The sequence below is a fragment of the Stegastes partitus genome, unplaced genomic scaffold, assembly GCF_000690725.1.
Source record: "Stegastes partitus isolate 25-593 unplaced genomic scaffold, Stegastes_partitus-1.0.2 Scaffold799, whole genome shotgun sequence".
NCBI lineage: Eukaryota > Metazoa > Chordata > Actinopteri > Pomacentridae > Stegastes > Stegastes partitus.
Genome location: NW_007578530.1, coordinates 74,391 through 87,407, shown reverse-complemented (window position 1 = coordinate 87,407; position 13,017 = coordinate 74,391). Strand labels below are relative to the sequence as shown.

Below are 13,017 nucleotides of genomic sequence, written 5' to 3'. Positions count from 1 at the left end.
CGGGGACTCAGCTGCTGCCTCTATTTTCACCCATGTGGTCCGCGTCCTAGCTTGGGTCTGTTTCCAGTGCTGATGCTAGGCTAAGCTAACTGGTGTAGCTTCGTGCTTCCCATCTAAATCGTAGCGATTGTGTTTCCCAAAATGTTCAACTGTTTCTTTAAATTTGTCAGCCAATTCTGTTGTCAGGTATTTTTTTATGCTGGAATAGTTTCCAGTACTGTTGAGTAAATGAATGTGATAAGAGGCGTGAGAAGCCACGTCACACACCATTATCTTTGTCTCAAATTTTTCCCCTCTGTCTGAACATTCACTTTATCTACGTACTAATGGTCTTCTGGCTTACTTTGGCTGCAGACGACACCAGACAGTCATGACTGGGCAAGCGATGGAGAAAAGATAGTGGAAATAGGACAGCGGTGTGTGCGCCTCAGTTAGTCACCTTATTACGAATAGCCTCACAGGAACGTCATAGGGCATTCTGAGAATAACCCTCAGATCATGCAGCTTTGTTTCAGTGTTGGTGGGAAGGTGGGGGAGAGTTTAGGTGCATCAGAGCTTAAAGTACAGCATCGAGCTGCAGTGGAGGAGGAGGAGGGAGAGGAGACAAAAAAAAAAAGCATCAATACTGCTGACTCTGCAGCCGACTCTGGCTCCGACCCAGACAGATACAAACTCACCATCTGAGCTCGGAGGGGAAGGGTGTATGTGGAGAAAAGAGGCAAAGGAAGCTCTCCGTTGTCCAAGGCAAACAGGAAGGCTTCACTTCCACAGGTGCAGCTTTTGTGTGTGAGCGGGAGGCGGGGGCAATAAGGAGGAAGGTGGGGTCATTATCAGGGCACTCGAAGCTCACAAGTGATGAGGGTGCTCTTTTCCACCGGTCGTTTCTTGGCTTCAGAAGGCCGACTGGACGTAGAGGAGATAAGTCAGTCAAAGCTTTAGCTGTTTGGTTTGGCCAGGCACCTGAACAGATGAAATCATGCTGCAGGGAATCAATCTTCCTCCTGCTTCTTGTCAGCCTTCTTCAAGGCTACATCATCCGCCAAGAAGGAGATTTAGTGATCTGGTTGTTAGCAGAGATTTTCAAGTGTGGTTTCAAGTTTCATTAAAAAAAAAAGAAAAATTAACTTCTGAGAGAACAGAGCAGTAAATTAGCTTCTCTTTCAAGCAGACTGTCCCATTAAATGATTCCTGTTTCTTAATGCGTGTTTGATCTTTATTTTCTCAAATGTGGAAAAAAAAAGAGATTCCCCAGCGTGCTCTCCGGACTTTTCCCTCTCATCCCCTAAATAAACCGTAGACGTTTTAATGTCGGAGCGCCGCTGACATCCGAGTTAAAAGATGACCTCTTTGAGATGCAAAAGGAAGCGGTCCCACCTCTGCGTCTGCTCCTCTAATAGCCTGGACGTCGTCCAGCGCCCGCCTGGTCAAGCTGGCACTGGTCATGAGTGGAACAGCAGGATCAGGCCTTCCTGTCACTGCAGACCAGCCAAGGCCCACAGCTTCTACCGGAGCAGCCAAGTCTCTGCAGGCCGCTTTATTAACTGACGCCCAATTAGTTTCTGATGGTCACAGTTCGCTTGTGCTTAATGGAGCAAGAGTTAGAGTGAAAGCCGGGAAGCCTTTTATGTCCAAGCCAAGTTCAGGGTCAAGTCACTTTCCTCCCCCTCCATGTTAAAAAATGAAATCATCTAAGAAGCGCCTTGTATTTTTATTTGTAATGCAAACGTGCCTGTCAGGAGCTTAATCCCACCATAAGTCAGGTCACGTCCTTAATCCACAGTTTTAACGTTCATTTGCAAATCTCGAGATTTTCTCGAGCAGCTGTGCTCTCTGTTTCTGGCACTTCTCACCACCTCCCCAAACTCAGCGATGCGCTGGAGGATAAAATGGGTTGGATATCTGTGTCGCCCTACTTCGGGTCCTAGCTTCACTTATGGCTTGTGGCTATTTGTGCCCTGGACCTTCTGTTCTGTGTGTGTTTGTCGGTGTTTTCGCGTTACGCGTCAGTCAAAAGCCAACTGATCTGGAAAAAAAACGATGGAAAGTGGGAGGAAGGAAGAAAAAGTTGGTCCTCTGCTTTGAAGTTAGACTTTGATGTACTCCAGCTTGTGACATGAACCAAATAACAGCATGTCATCTCGTGTGACTTTTGAAACACTTCCTGCGGAACCACATTCTTACGTAACGTTTAAAATTCCAGTCACTCCCAGCTAGCAGTCATAAGCCATCCTTCCTTTTTTTGTCTTGTTTTCTTTTTTTTTGTGAGATTTTATTTCAAAAAATAAAAATAAATGCTTGAATCACATCACATCCTCACTGATTTGTTGTTTTTTCTGTTTTCCAGGAACAAGAAGAAAACAAAAGTGCAACTAGTTGGCCAGAATATTACATTGATCAGCTCAATTCAATGGCAGCTGTAAGTACTGACATGAGCTTCATCTCTTCTTCTTGGTTAGAAATACTAAATCTATAAATCTGTTACTAAGATTTTTTGACATTTTATGATGAAAAACTGTCATTATATTACACATATAGTTATATATTGAACCTAACCTTTACTGATGTCATAATGAAACCAATAAGCAGATTCTTTTGTGCCTCATCATCATGAAAATATGCTTCATTTTGGCCTCGACTGCTGATTGAGATCTTTATGATGTCCCATCTTTTGTTGAACAGAGAAAGACGCTCCTCGCTCTGGAGAAAGAAGACGAGGAAGAGAGGAACAAAACCATAGAGAGCCTAAAGACGGCTCTGAGGACCCAGCCGATGAGGTGGACGAATGCTCTCCACATCTCACTCTGTCCGCTCTTTTCATCTCTTCCTTGTCCTTCGTTTCTGTCGGCTATCGTCGCATCTTTCGCTTAACCTCCCCTCGCCTCGTCTGTCACGCTTTTCAGCTGCTCATGGAAATGAGTGCTTTAAAAACCAAACGTCCGTAAAGGTCACTGCGGTGCTGCTTGAGGCTTTTTTTTTTTTATATTAAATGTGCATTGAAGGAGACTGAACGTTTCACTGCACTTTAAAATGCACTTATAAATAAATATCAGCTGCATTTATCTGAGATTATTAAGTGCTAGTACAATAAAAACTAAGGCTACATAAGATGCATGTAACTCCTTGATATGTGATAATCATATTTCCACCCAGTCCTCCCTGATGCTTAAGTTGTCTCTAAACCAGCATGTCTTGTCTTCTCCCGCCCTCCTCTCAGGTTTGTGACTCGTTTCATCGATCTGGACGGCCTGACGTGCATCCTGAACTTCTTGAAGAGCATGGACTACGACACCACAGAATCCCAGATCCACACGTCGCTGATTGGCTGCATCAAGGCTCTGATGAACAACTCGCAGGGCCGCGCTCACGTCCTCTCTCACACCGAGAGCATCAACATCATCGCTCAGAGCCTGGCCACAGAAAACATAAAGACTAAGGTGGCGGTGCTGGAGATAATGGGCGCTGTATGCCTGGTGCCGGGCGGACACAAAAAAATCCTCGAGTCCATGCTGCACTACCAACGTTTTGCCTGCGAGAGGACGCGCTTCCAGGTGGGTGGGAGCAAGTCAGGTTAGAAACAGCAACAATGCCTGAAGATGTGTAACCCCTGTAATGACTTGTCATCCCTCAGACACTTATAAACGATCTGGACCGGAGTACGGGGAGATACAGAGACGAGGTGAACCTGAAGACAGCCATCATGTCCTTTATTAACGCTGTGCTGAGTCAAGGAGCTGGAGAGGTAAATTATACACCTCCTTTCACACTTGAAGCTTCACTTCAGTTCGCCGCTCAATCAAGAGACTCTCTGAAACAGTGTTGGCATCATTTTTTACTTCTTTTTTTTCCAATACAGACTAGTTTGGAATTCCGCATTCACCTTCGATATGAGTTTCTCATGCTGGGAATCCAACCTGTGATCGACAAGCTACGTTCTCATGAAAACTCCACATTAGACAGGTAAGCTGGAAACCAAAAAACTCACCAGTTCAGAATCTGAAAAAATCTAATCATATGAACCAGTTCACAGCCTGGGACTGACAACAAGCAAAAAAACTGAACTTACAAATCCATTAAACAATAAAAAACATGAGAAAACGAGCACTTTGTCCGAGAAAATGAGCTGTCTCTCTAATTCAGTCATTCCCTCTGACACTCTCAGGCATTTAGACTACTTTGAGATGCTGCGGAACGAGGATGAGCTGGCTATATCGAAACGTTTCGAGTCGGTAAGGAAATCTTTCGCGTACTCCATTTGTTTATTAACTGTTTTGCAGCTGCTGACGGAGTTGTCGTTGTTTTTTTTTTTTCCTCCTCCAGGTACACGTAGACACCAAAAGTGCCACCCAAGTTTTTGATCTCATCCGCAAGAAGATGAACCACACTGATGCATACCCGCACTTTATGTCTGTCCTGCATCACTGTCTGCTCATGCCACGTGAGTGTTTCTTGTAGATATTTGTGACCGGAAAAACTGATAAAGTAATTAGAAAATTGACACAGAAATGCATTTTTTTTTTGTCTACAGTGGCAGTTTTTTTTTTTCTTGCTGTAAAATGTGGTTAAAAGACGGTGGGAAATGTAAAACACTGTGAAATATAATGAGGCTCCAAGCAGGGCGGTAGTATTACTCCCACAATGTACACAGTATCCTCTGGTTTGGTTTGCTGCCAGAAAGATAAGAACGTTGACTTTGTCCAGATTAGTCAGTCCAGAAATTGGATAAGAACATTCCCAGCCAAACTGAATACTGTGCTCATTCAGACTCTAATATTTATTTTGCAACTGTTTTTCTGTTTTTCAAAGACGGGGAGGGAAAAGACTTATATCCCACATTTGAGCCAAAGAGCCGCTAAAAGGCTGCAGTAGCCTTTTCCTTTGATATCTGTCCCTCTAAGTGGTTTTTAATGGGACTCATTGGGTGACTTTCCTGAGGGATTAAGACCGTAGGTACACTGCAGCCCCGGTGAAGCGCTGGTACACGGGCGGTAATGAGGTGCCAGCTTTAGTAAAAGGAGGAATCAGAATAGTTTTGCTAAATATGATGCGATCCATTAAACATTTTTAAATGTCAAAGCAAAGGCGTAATCGCTGGGTGCCTCCCGTGAAGTCATTGTGAGTGCGTTTGCAAGGTTTTCAGTATAAATAACGAGGCTGACCAATCAGCACCAAACACACGTGTCCTCTTGTTGTAACCTGTGATTATACTGCCTTCCTTTGGCTCTATAACCACTGTGGGTTTAATCAGAGATATTTGTAGAAGCTGACTTTGGTCTAGAGACTAATGAGAACCTCTTTCTGTGTGTGTCTCCAGACAAGAGGAGTGGTAACACGGTGCAGTACTGGCTGCTGTTGGACCGGATCGTCCAGCAGATGGTCCTGCAGAACGACAAAGGTCACGACCCCGACGTCGCACCACTGGAGAATTTTAACGTGAAGAATGTTGTCCGGATGTGAGTTCCCTGATTTCCCGTTGAAGAGACGCACACACACGAAGGAATACATGAAACAGATGATCTGACTGCCCGACTGACGGATGTAGAGCGGCGTTGGGATTGCAGAGAATTTGAAAGCCATTTGCTTAACAGCTCAAAAATAGCTTCCCTTTTAAGTTGAGAACAACAAGCGGTGGATTTGTTGCAGTTAATCATGTGTGTCATTGTGTCTGCAGGCTGGTTAATGAAAATGAGGTCAAACAGTGGAAAGAGCAGGCAGAGAAAATGAGAAAAGGTGTGTATGGTGACGAATCACTTACCTGAAACTGGTTACTGACTAAAATCACGCTTCGATAAACTCAATATTGATTTCCCACCACAGAACACCATGAGCTGCAGCAGAAGTTTGAGAAAAAGGAGCGTGAGTGTGACGCCAAGACGCAGGAGAAAGAGGACATGATGCAGACGCTCAACAAGATGAAAGAGAAGCTGGAGAAGGAGAGCAACGAGCACAAAAACGTCAAACAGCAAGTGGCCGAGCTCACGGCACGACTGCACGAGCTCAGCACAGTACGTTGTCCTTCATGTTTGCTCTGTCACTTTACAACTTCCCTGAAATAAACCTAATTGCATATTATTTTGGACACTGGAAGCCAACGGGGGGTCCAGAGCAATCACAGGAGGTTATGTGCGAGGCAGTAAAAGCTGCGTATAATCATCCCACCATTAGGAGCATTACATGTTTAAGTATGAACACAAGTCCATTTTTAGGACCCAATTTTAAAATATGAGTATAGATTTGTTCCAGCTACCTCTTATTATGTCATCAGTTAAAGGGAAAAAGCAGTTATTTTTGTATATTGTATGAAATCTTGTAACCTAAAACATATTGACAGATGACTTTATGACAGTTAAAGACAGAAACTAACAGGCAGCTCTCTCACTTGAGAAAATATGGATTCAATTAGCACAAGGAAGTAATTTAAAGGAATAGTTTGCTTTCTTTGAAGTGTGGCTGTGTGAGATACTCGGTACACACCCAGACAGGAGTAACGAAGCTAAGCCATGAACTGGACGGGGTTAACAGCGAAGCATATTTTAGCCTCCAAATGTCACAGTGTTTAGGATGTTTTCACTGCTTTGCCTTCCCATTTGACAGCCTTTTTGGACAGACAACCAAAGCTGTTTTATCACTCTGTTCAGAGCCACCAGACTCTTGACAAAAACAGTAATTTTACCTCCCTGAACATGGGAGTTGCTGGTCTAGCGCTGCTTTGATAGGTTAGTTACAGTAGTGTGACTTTGGTGTTTTAACACAGTCCATATCTGGAGGAAAAAAAACAAAAAACATGTCAAAACACAAAAATCACACAGCGGTAGGTCAACAACTCACGTGTTCCTTGAGTTAAAATTATTGTTTTTGTCAGTGGAGTCTGGCGGCTTTGAAGAGAGCGACGTAGCAGCTTCAGTGCTCTTGTGTCCGTCATCTACTGTTAGCAACACACTGATACTTGATAAGCACCTCATACATCCACACTTAAGACGAACCGGTTCCACCATTTAAGCACCTTTTTGGTTTGTCACCCTTTACTTAGTATAAAAATTAGATGCAAAGAGTGATTTTTCCCTCTCAAATTGTTTCACCAAGATAGTATCTATATAAAAATTTCATTCATTAATCATCACACAACAACCCCACTGTTGTCGGACATAAAACCTCCTCCTCAGGGATTTGTACGGAAACACAAATGATTAAAACCAAAGCTGGCGATATTCTGTAGTTTTTGTTGTTGTCATCAAATCAGATCAAAACTGTTCTCTTGTTCTGCGTTGTGGCTGAAACATTAGAAACTTGGCAGCACGTTCAGCCTCCCCTGGTTCTGTTTTCCACCTCAGCAGCGGCAGGCAGCTGTTGTTCCCGGCGGGCCTCCCTTCACCCCCGGCCCTCCCGGCGGCCCCGTGCCTCCTCCGCCGATGCCTGCGTTCGGAGGCGCGCCGCCTCCTCCTCCGCCTCCTCCCGGCGGCGGGATGCCCCCTCCGCCTCCCCCGCCTCCTCCACCGGGTGGCCCTCCACCTCCTCCCGGCTGCCCACCCATGGCAGGCATTCCTCCTCCGCCAGGTGCACCCCTGGGACCATCCATGAAGAAGAAGAACATTCCACAGCCTTCCAATCCACTCAAGTCATTCAACTGGTCCAAGTTGCCGGAGGTGAGAACAGTCGAGACGCAAAAGGTTTGAGTGCCTTCTTGTTGTGTGTTAGAATCTAAGATGTCGATTCTGCTCTGCTCAGAATAAGCTGGAGGGCACAGTTTGGTCGGAGGTGGACGATGCCAAGGTTTTCAAAATCCTGGATCTGGAGGACATTGAGAAGACCTTCTCAGCCTATCAGAGGCAGCAGGTACTGAGGATGATGCAGTTCAGTCTCAACCAATGTTGCCACCTGCCATCAGACAGGAGCGAGGGTAGATAGATGGGGTAGACTTAGCTCGCTCGCTTGCATTTTTTAAATTTAGACTCGGCTTCTGCTCCAATTTTGAAAATTTTCTTCTATTTTGCAACGTTTGATTTCTCAGTTTGGGAGGGGAGAGGAGGACAGATAACTAATAAAATATAAACAAGAAGCTGGGAGGTAGATTTATTAGATGACAAACTTTTATGCTTTAATCATTTCAAACGCCTTCTTACATTCGAACGGAATGCCATTTTTGTGGTTTTGATCATTCTGTCATGTGATTTGAAAATGCATGAGTGAGCTGCTCATATTCAGCTATTTCTTTCTTGTGGCTTCAGTTGGCAATTAATGTAGTGACTAGATGTCCATGATCAGTAGTTTCTGTATTAGTTGCACAAAAGCGGATGAGCATGACTTTCCAAATCTCAAGTTGTCAACAGCCTCTTTTTTTTTTTTTCAAAACATTAAGCATGTTGAACACACATTATAAGAATAAATTAGTTTTTTTTTCCTTTTATTACATCTGCAAACACAAATATAATGGTAGAAACTGAGCATCAGCCTGATTGTAATAAGCAAGATGACAAACACTAGAGAACACAGCATGTGAACGATAATCGATCAGCCGAACGCCCACCTACGTCTCGCTGCTGCTCACTTCATCACTGATCCGTCGTCATTCAGGTGCCGAATGAGCTTTGATTCATTTTGTCTGTTCTTATGGGCTGCAATCACGTAACTGCTTTACTTATTCTAATGAGTGCTTACATCTTCCCTGCTTCTTGCCTGCATTTTAGGACTTCTTAATGATCAATAACAGCAAACAGGTGAGTGCACTTACAGTACAGTTATACAGTGTCATGGTGAATTTACTCAGACGTTGTTTAAATGTTTGCTGTGATATTGTACTTTAAAGGTGGAGTCTGCACTTCTAATCCAGTGCAGGTTTTCTCATATTCAGTGTGCCTGTTCTGTGTGCGCACTGAAAACATAACGTGGTGTTCATAAATAGTTTGGATGGACTCTCAGAACACTCTTCCAATGCGTCCTGTGCATGTTTGTGTTCAGGCACAGGACAGGAAAATGCAGCACATGCGAACAATAATAGTGTTTATATGCACTTCATTATCCCGGTTATGAGTCCTGGTTTTGATCATATTCAGGATATGGCATTTACATGGATCACAGAGCAATCTGGTTATTTGTTTTCCTGTGTACATGAAAATACCAGTAACGCTGCACAGGCGCCTGTGATGTTTACAGCACAGACCAGCAATTCAGTGTGACATTCTTGTAACTGCTTCCCAAACCTTAAATGTATTTTTTGACAATGAGGTTACTTTGGCTTCTTATGGAGAGCGCAGCACTATTAAATGCCAGCATCGCCTTACAGATTTGGGTAGTCTCATGTTGCCGGTTTATTTTGTAGGACTTAATGGTCTGGCTGCACCACACGATAATTCTGCTGTAGGGGGAAAAACATTCTTGCTTGTTTGTATTTATGCATTTATTTATGCAAAAAATAAAATAAAAATTGCGTCTTTCTTACTGCACAGTCCAAATATTCAGCAGAACGTTTTCAGTGTGGTCGGTTGTTCCTCGGAGGTTGATGTTTCCCGTTGCAAAAAAAAAAAAAGCTGTAGCACACAGACAGCAGAAGGAAGAAAAAAATGCTGAAATTATCAGTGGCTGATACCTGCATATTTATCCAGTGAGTCACTACAGATTTGCATCACCCACCTTTTAGCCAGAAACAGGAGGCGAGAGTGATGGAAATATTAAACATAACTTTGACCAGTGACAGGTTTCGCTGTCACCACACTGGACAGGGATGCAGATATGCAAGTGTGATAGACATTATGAAGGTTAGTGATTAAAAGCATTTTTCTACCAGCTCAGCCTTTCATGAAACCAGAGGAAACAACAGCACCGGCTCAGTTTTGCTACCAATGAAAGTGTTTTGTACAAACTGCTCAGTTCTGGTTTGTGTCTGTTCATCACTTGGCTGAAACTGCTCCTGCACAGGTAGTTGGCAGCGGTCAGTATTTCTTTCTCAGTACTCCGCCGTATTAGGATTTTTTAAACAAACATGATTAAGGATTCATCGCGGTTTCTGAAATCAGGATGTGATGTTTTCATGTGCAAACACAAAAACCAGACACTTAAAAAAGAACTCCATGATCATAACCAGGATAATTAAGTGCGTTTAGGTGCAGTTAATATACACCGACTAGCTAAATATCAAATCTTTTTTCAGAATTGCAGACTCTATCTTTAGTTTGTGTGCAACAAACTGTTCAACCTGTGAGACTTGTGCTGCTTCACGTTCGTGTGTCGGCGTCAGTGTGGTGACCTCTTTGTTGGACCACTTCTAAACCTTTCTACTACAGTTTGTTTTCAGCTCCTCTTTCGTCTTGTGTGTCAGTCTATCTTTGTTTTGGGTCTCTCTGTTACTAAAACAAGATATACGGTAAAACAGTGTTCTAACTCCTTATCACTGTGCTCACAGAAAGAGGCAGAAGACGACGCTTTGAGCTCCAAAAAAGTCAAGGAGCTGTCAGTCATTGACGGCCGTCGAGCTCAGAACTGCAACATCCTTCTCTCGCGGTACGTCCAGCACATTAAAGCAACTCTCAGAACAAAACAGGTTGTGATTTATTGTGTTTTTAATGGACTCATTTGCTGCGTTCTGCAGACTGAAGCTTTCAAACGAGGAGATCAAGAGAGCCATTCTAACCATGGACGAACAGGAGGACCTTCCCAAAGACATGCTGGAGCAGGTACGGCAAACTTCCCGCAGTTTGTTTTCAACCGAGCAAACACCGATGAATGCCGCAAATCAAACAAATCAAATCTGGTTTCTTTAAGTCAACAAGCTTTTGCTGGTTTCTGCAGAGTGAGCGGATAAAAATGCTCGCTAGGTGACAGAGACAGTTCATCGACCTATTTGTTTTAACAGACAGCATGTTAAATCCTGCTACTGTCCTGAGCAGAAAACAGAAAAGATGAATGAGTGTTTAAGAGTCTTTTCCTGCCCCCTCAGTTGCTGAAGTTTGTCCCGGAGAAGAGCGACGTGGATCTGCTGGAGGAGCACAAACATGAGCTGGACCGAATGGCCAAACCCGACCGCTTCCTCTATGAGATGAGCAGGTACGCAGCGTTTTTAATTCCATGTTAGACGGTCGCTAACGTCAGACCTGACAGCTTCACGTCAGCGCAGCTCAGACCTGCTGACAAACAATAGCCTTTGTTTTCTGGGCCGGAGCAGATAAATGCAGTGACACATGGGTTTCTACTTAGCAGGGAACAATAGCTGTCTGTGTGAATCACTATTTCTAAATTGTGCTGGTGAATAAACAGGAGCAGTAATGTAATAACAGTATTTGTATTGCAAGTTTGGTAAACAAAGTCCTGTAAGATATAAAGAACAAAGGGAACATGTTGGAACCGGGCTTCTAACTGCACAAATACATTAAAACCAGCCAGGCAAAGATCAGAAACGTCAGTAAATACCATTCATACAGTGCAGTAACAATAGAAATGTATGTAGCAGCTTTGCTTTTAATAACTTGCCGTAGTTTTCCAGTGTTTGACACAGAGAGTGGACTGGAGGACAGATGTCACTGCGGTATTTATTAGCTGCACAGTTAGTGGTTTATAGGCTGATATCGTAAACGCTGCCAAAAATAAGCATCATTACCACAACTGAAGCATTTATATGTGCTGTTTAGTACAAGGACAAGCTTTTGTTCGCTCCAGAACAATGTCCATGTTTGTGGCTTTTGTTTAAATTGCGGATTTCCCTGTTTATAATTTATTATTTTTTTATCTATTTTTGCTCTTCTCTGAAACACATTTTCCACCCTCTGTCCAGAATAAACCACTACCAGCAGAGGCTGCAGTCTCTGTACTTCAAGAAGAAGTTTGCAGAGAGGATAGCTGAGATCAAACCCAAAGTTGAAGGTGAGAAATGTCTCGGTTTCATACACCAGTGACAGTATCATTAATGTGTAGGGTCTGGGAAGCAGATCTAATAAATATATAAAATGATATTGTATTTACAAAACAGAAAACCTCTATTTTAAATGAGAAAAACATATTTCTAGAGTCTTTGTTTTCCAACGCTACGGCCTTCTAAGTCTAAACATGAACCAGTATTTTAAATCCACTGGAAACCTTCCTCATGTTTCAGCTCTGACCAAGGCGTCTAAGGAGATTTTACACAGCAGAAACCTGAAGCAGCTGTTGGAGGTGGTTCTGGCCTTTGGAAACTACATGAACAAGGGTCAGAGGGGAAACGCTTATGGCTTCAAGGTGTCTTCACTCAACAAGATCGGTGATACCAAATCCAGTATCGACAAGTAAGAACATTTCTCAGTTGTAACATCAAACCTTCGCAGGCAGTAACAGAAAGAAGGGAATGGAATATATAAAATCCACATCTGGACCTGGGAATGTTCTACTCCATATGGTTGCTCATAGCTGAAACTCTATAATAGAAGCAATTCATTTCACTTTTGACACATTCGCTCAGCGTGTCCGTACGGCTGTGTTTGCAGAAACATCACTCTGCTGCACTACCTGATCACCACCCTGGAGAAGAAATACCCCAAAGTGCTGATGTTCCAGGAGGACATGCAGAGCGTCTCGGAGGCGGCCAAAGTCAAGTAGGTGACGCCTCGGAGCAGCGGGTTCCCAACCTGTGGGTCGGGACCCCTCAAGAGGTCACAGGATAAAATCAACATATTAATTTGTTCTAACTTTTGTCTAATCTTTGCTTCTTTATGCAACACTGGATAGTTTCACCTCTTCATGCTATTCTAAATATTCCTCTAACTAAGAATGGAACCTCATTTTTTTGTCCAGCTGCTTGTAAACAATATGCAATTTGAGGAAAGGGCGAGGATTTGTGAATAGGGAGCTTTTCTCTGAGGGGTCCTAAAAAAAAAAAAAGTTGAGAATCACTGCCTTTAAGAACCGTCTACTTCTTTTGGACTGTGACCTCTGATCTAAATCCATATCAGAGCACCTCACCTCAAACAGCAGCAGCACAATGTAAATATGTGTATAACATACAGATGTATGCACGGACACGCTCTCCTGAGGAAACAAACACATTTTGCACACTGCACT

At 43.4% G+C, this 13,017-nt stretch overlaps 1 protein-coding gene across 1 annotated transcript in view; it reads left to right on the top strand.

Annotated features, from left to right (window-relative positions):
* Positions 1-13,017, top strand: part of daam1b (dishevelled associated activator of morphogenesis 1b) — a 35,663-nt gene that overhangs the window by 18,021 nt on the left and 4,625 nt on the right. Inside the window, 19 exon segments of the mRNA XM_008292281.1 lie at positions 2,345-2,416; positions 2,680-2,774; positions 3,215-3,548; positions 3,629-3,739; positions 3,854-3,957; positions 4,160-4,226; positions 4,318-4,435; positions 5,312-5,450; positions 5,669-5,727; positions 5,815-6,002; positions 7,329-7,640; positions 7,723-7,830; positions 8,682-8,711; positions 10,394-10,491; positions 10,580-10,664; positions 10,928-11,034; positions 11,759-11,847; positions 12,077-12,245; positions 12,444-12,608. Coding sequence (XP_008290503.1) covers positions 2,345-2,416; positions 2,680-2,774; positions 3,215-3,548; positions 3,629-3,739; positions 3,854-3,957; positions 4,160-4,226; positions 4,318-4,435; positions 5,312-5,450; positions 5,669-5,727; positions 5,815-6,002; positions 7,329-7,640; positions 7,723-7,830; positions 8,682-8,711; positions 10,394-10,491; positions 10,580-10,664; positions 10,928-11,034; positions 11,759-11,847; positions 12,077-12,245; positions 12,444-12,608 — 2,450 coding nt within the window.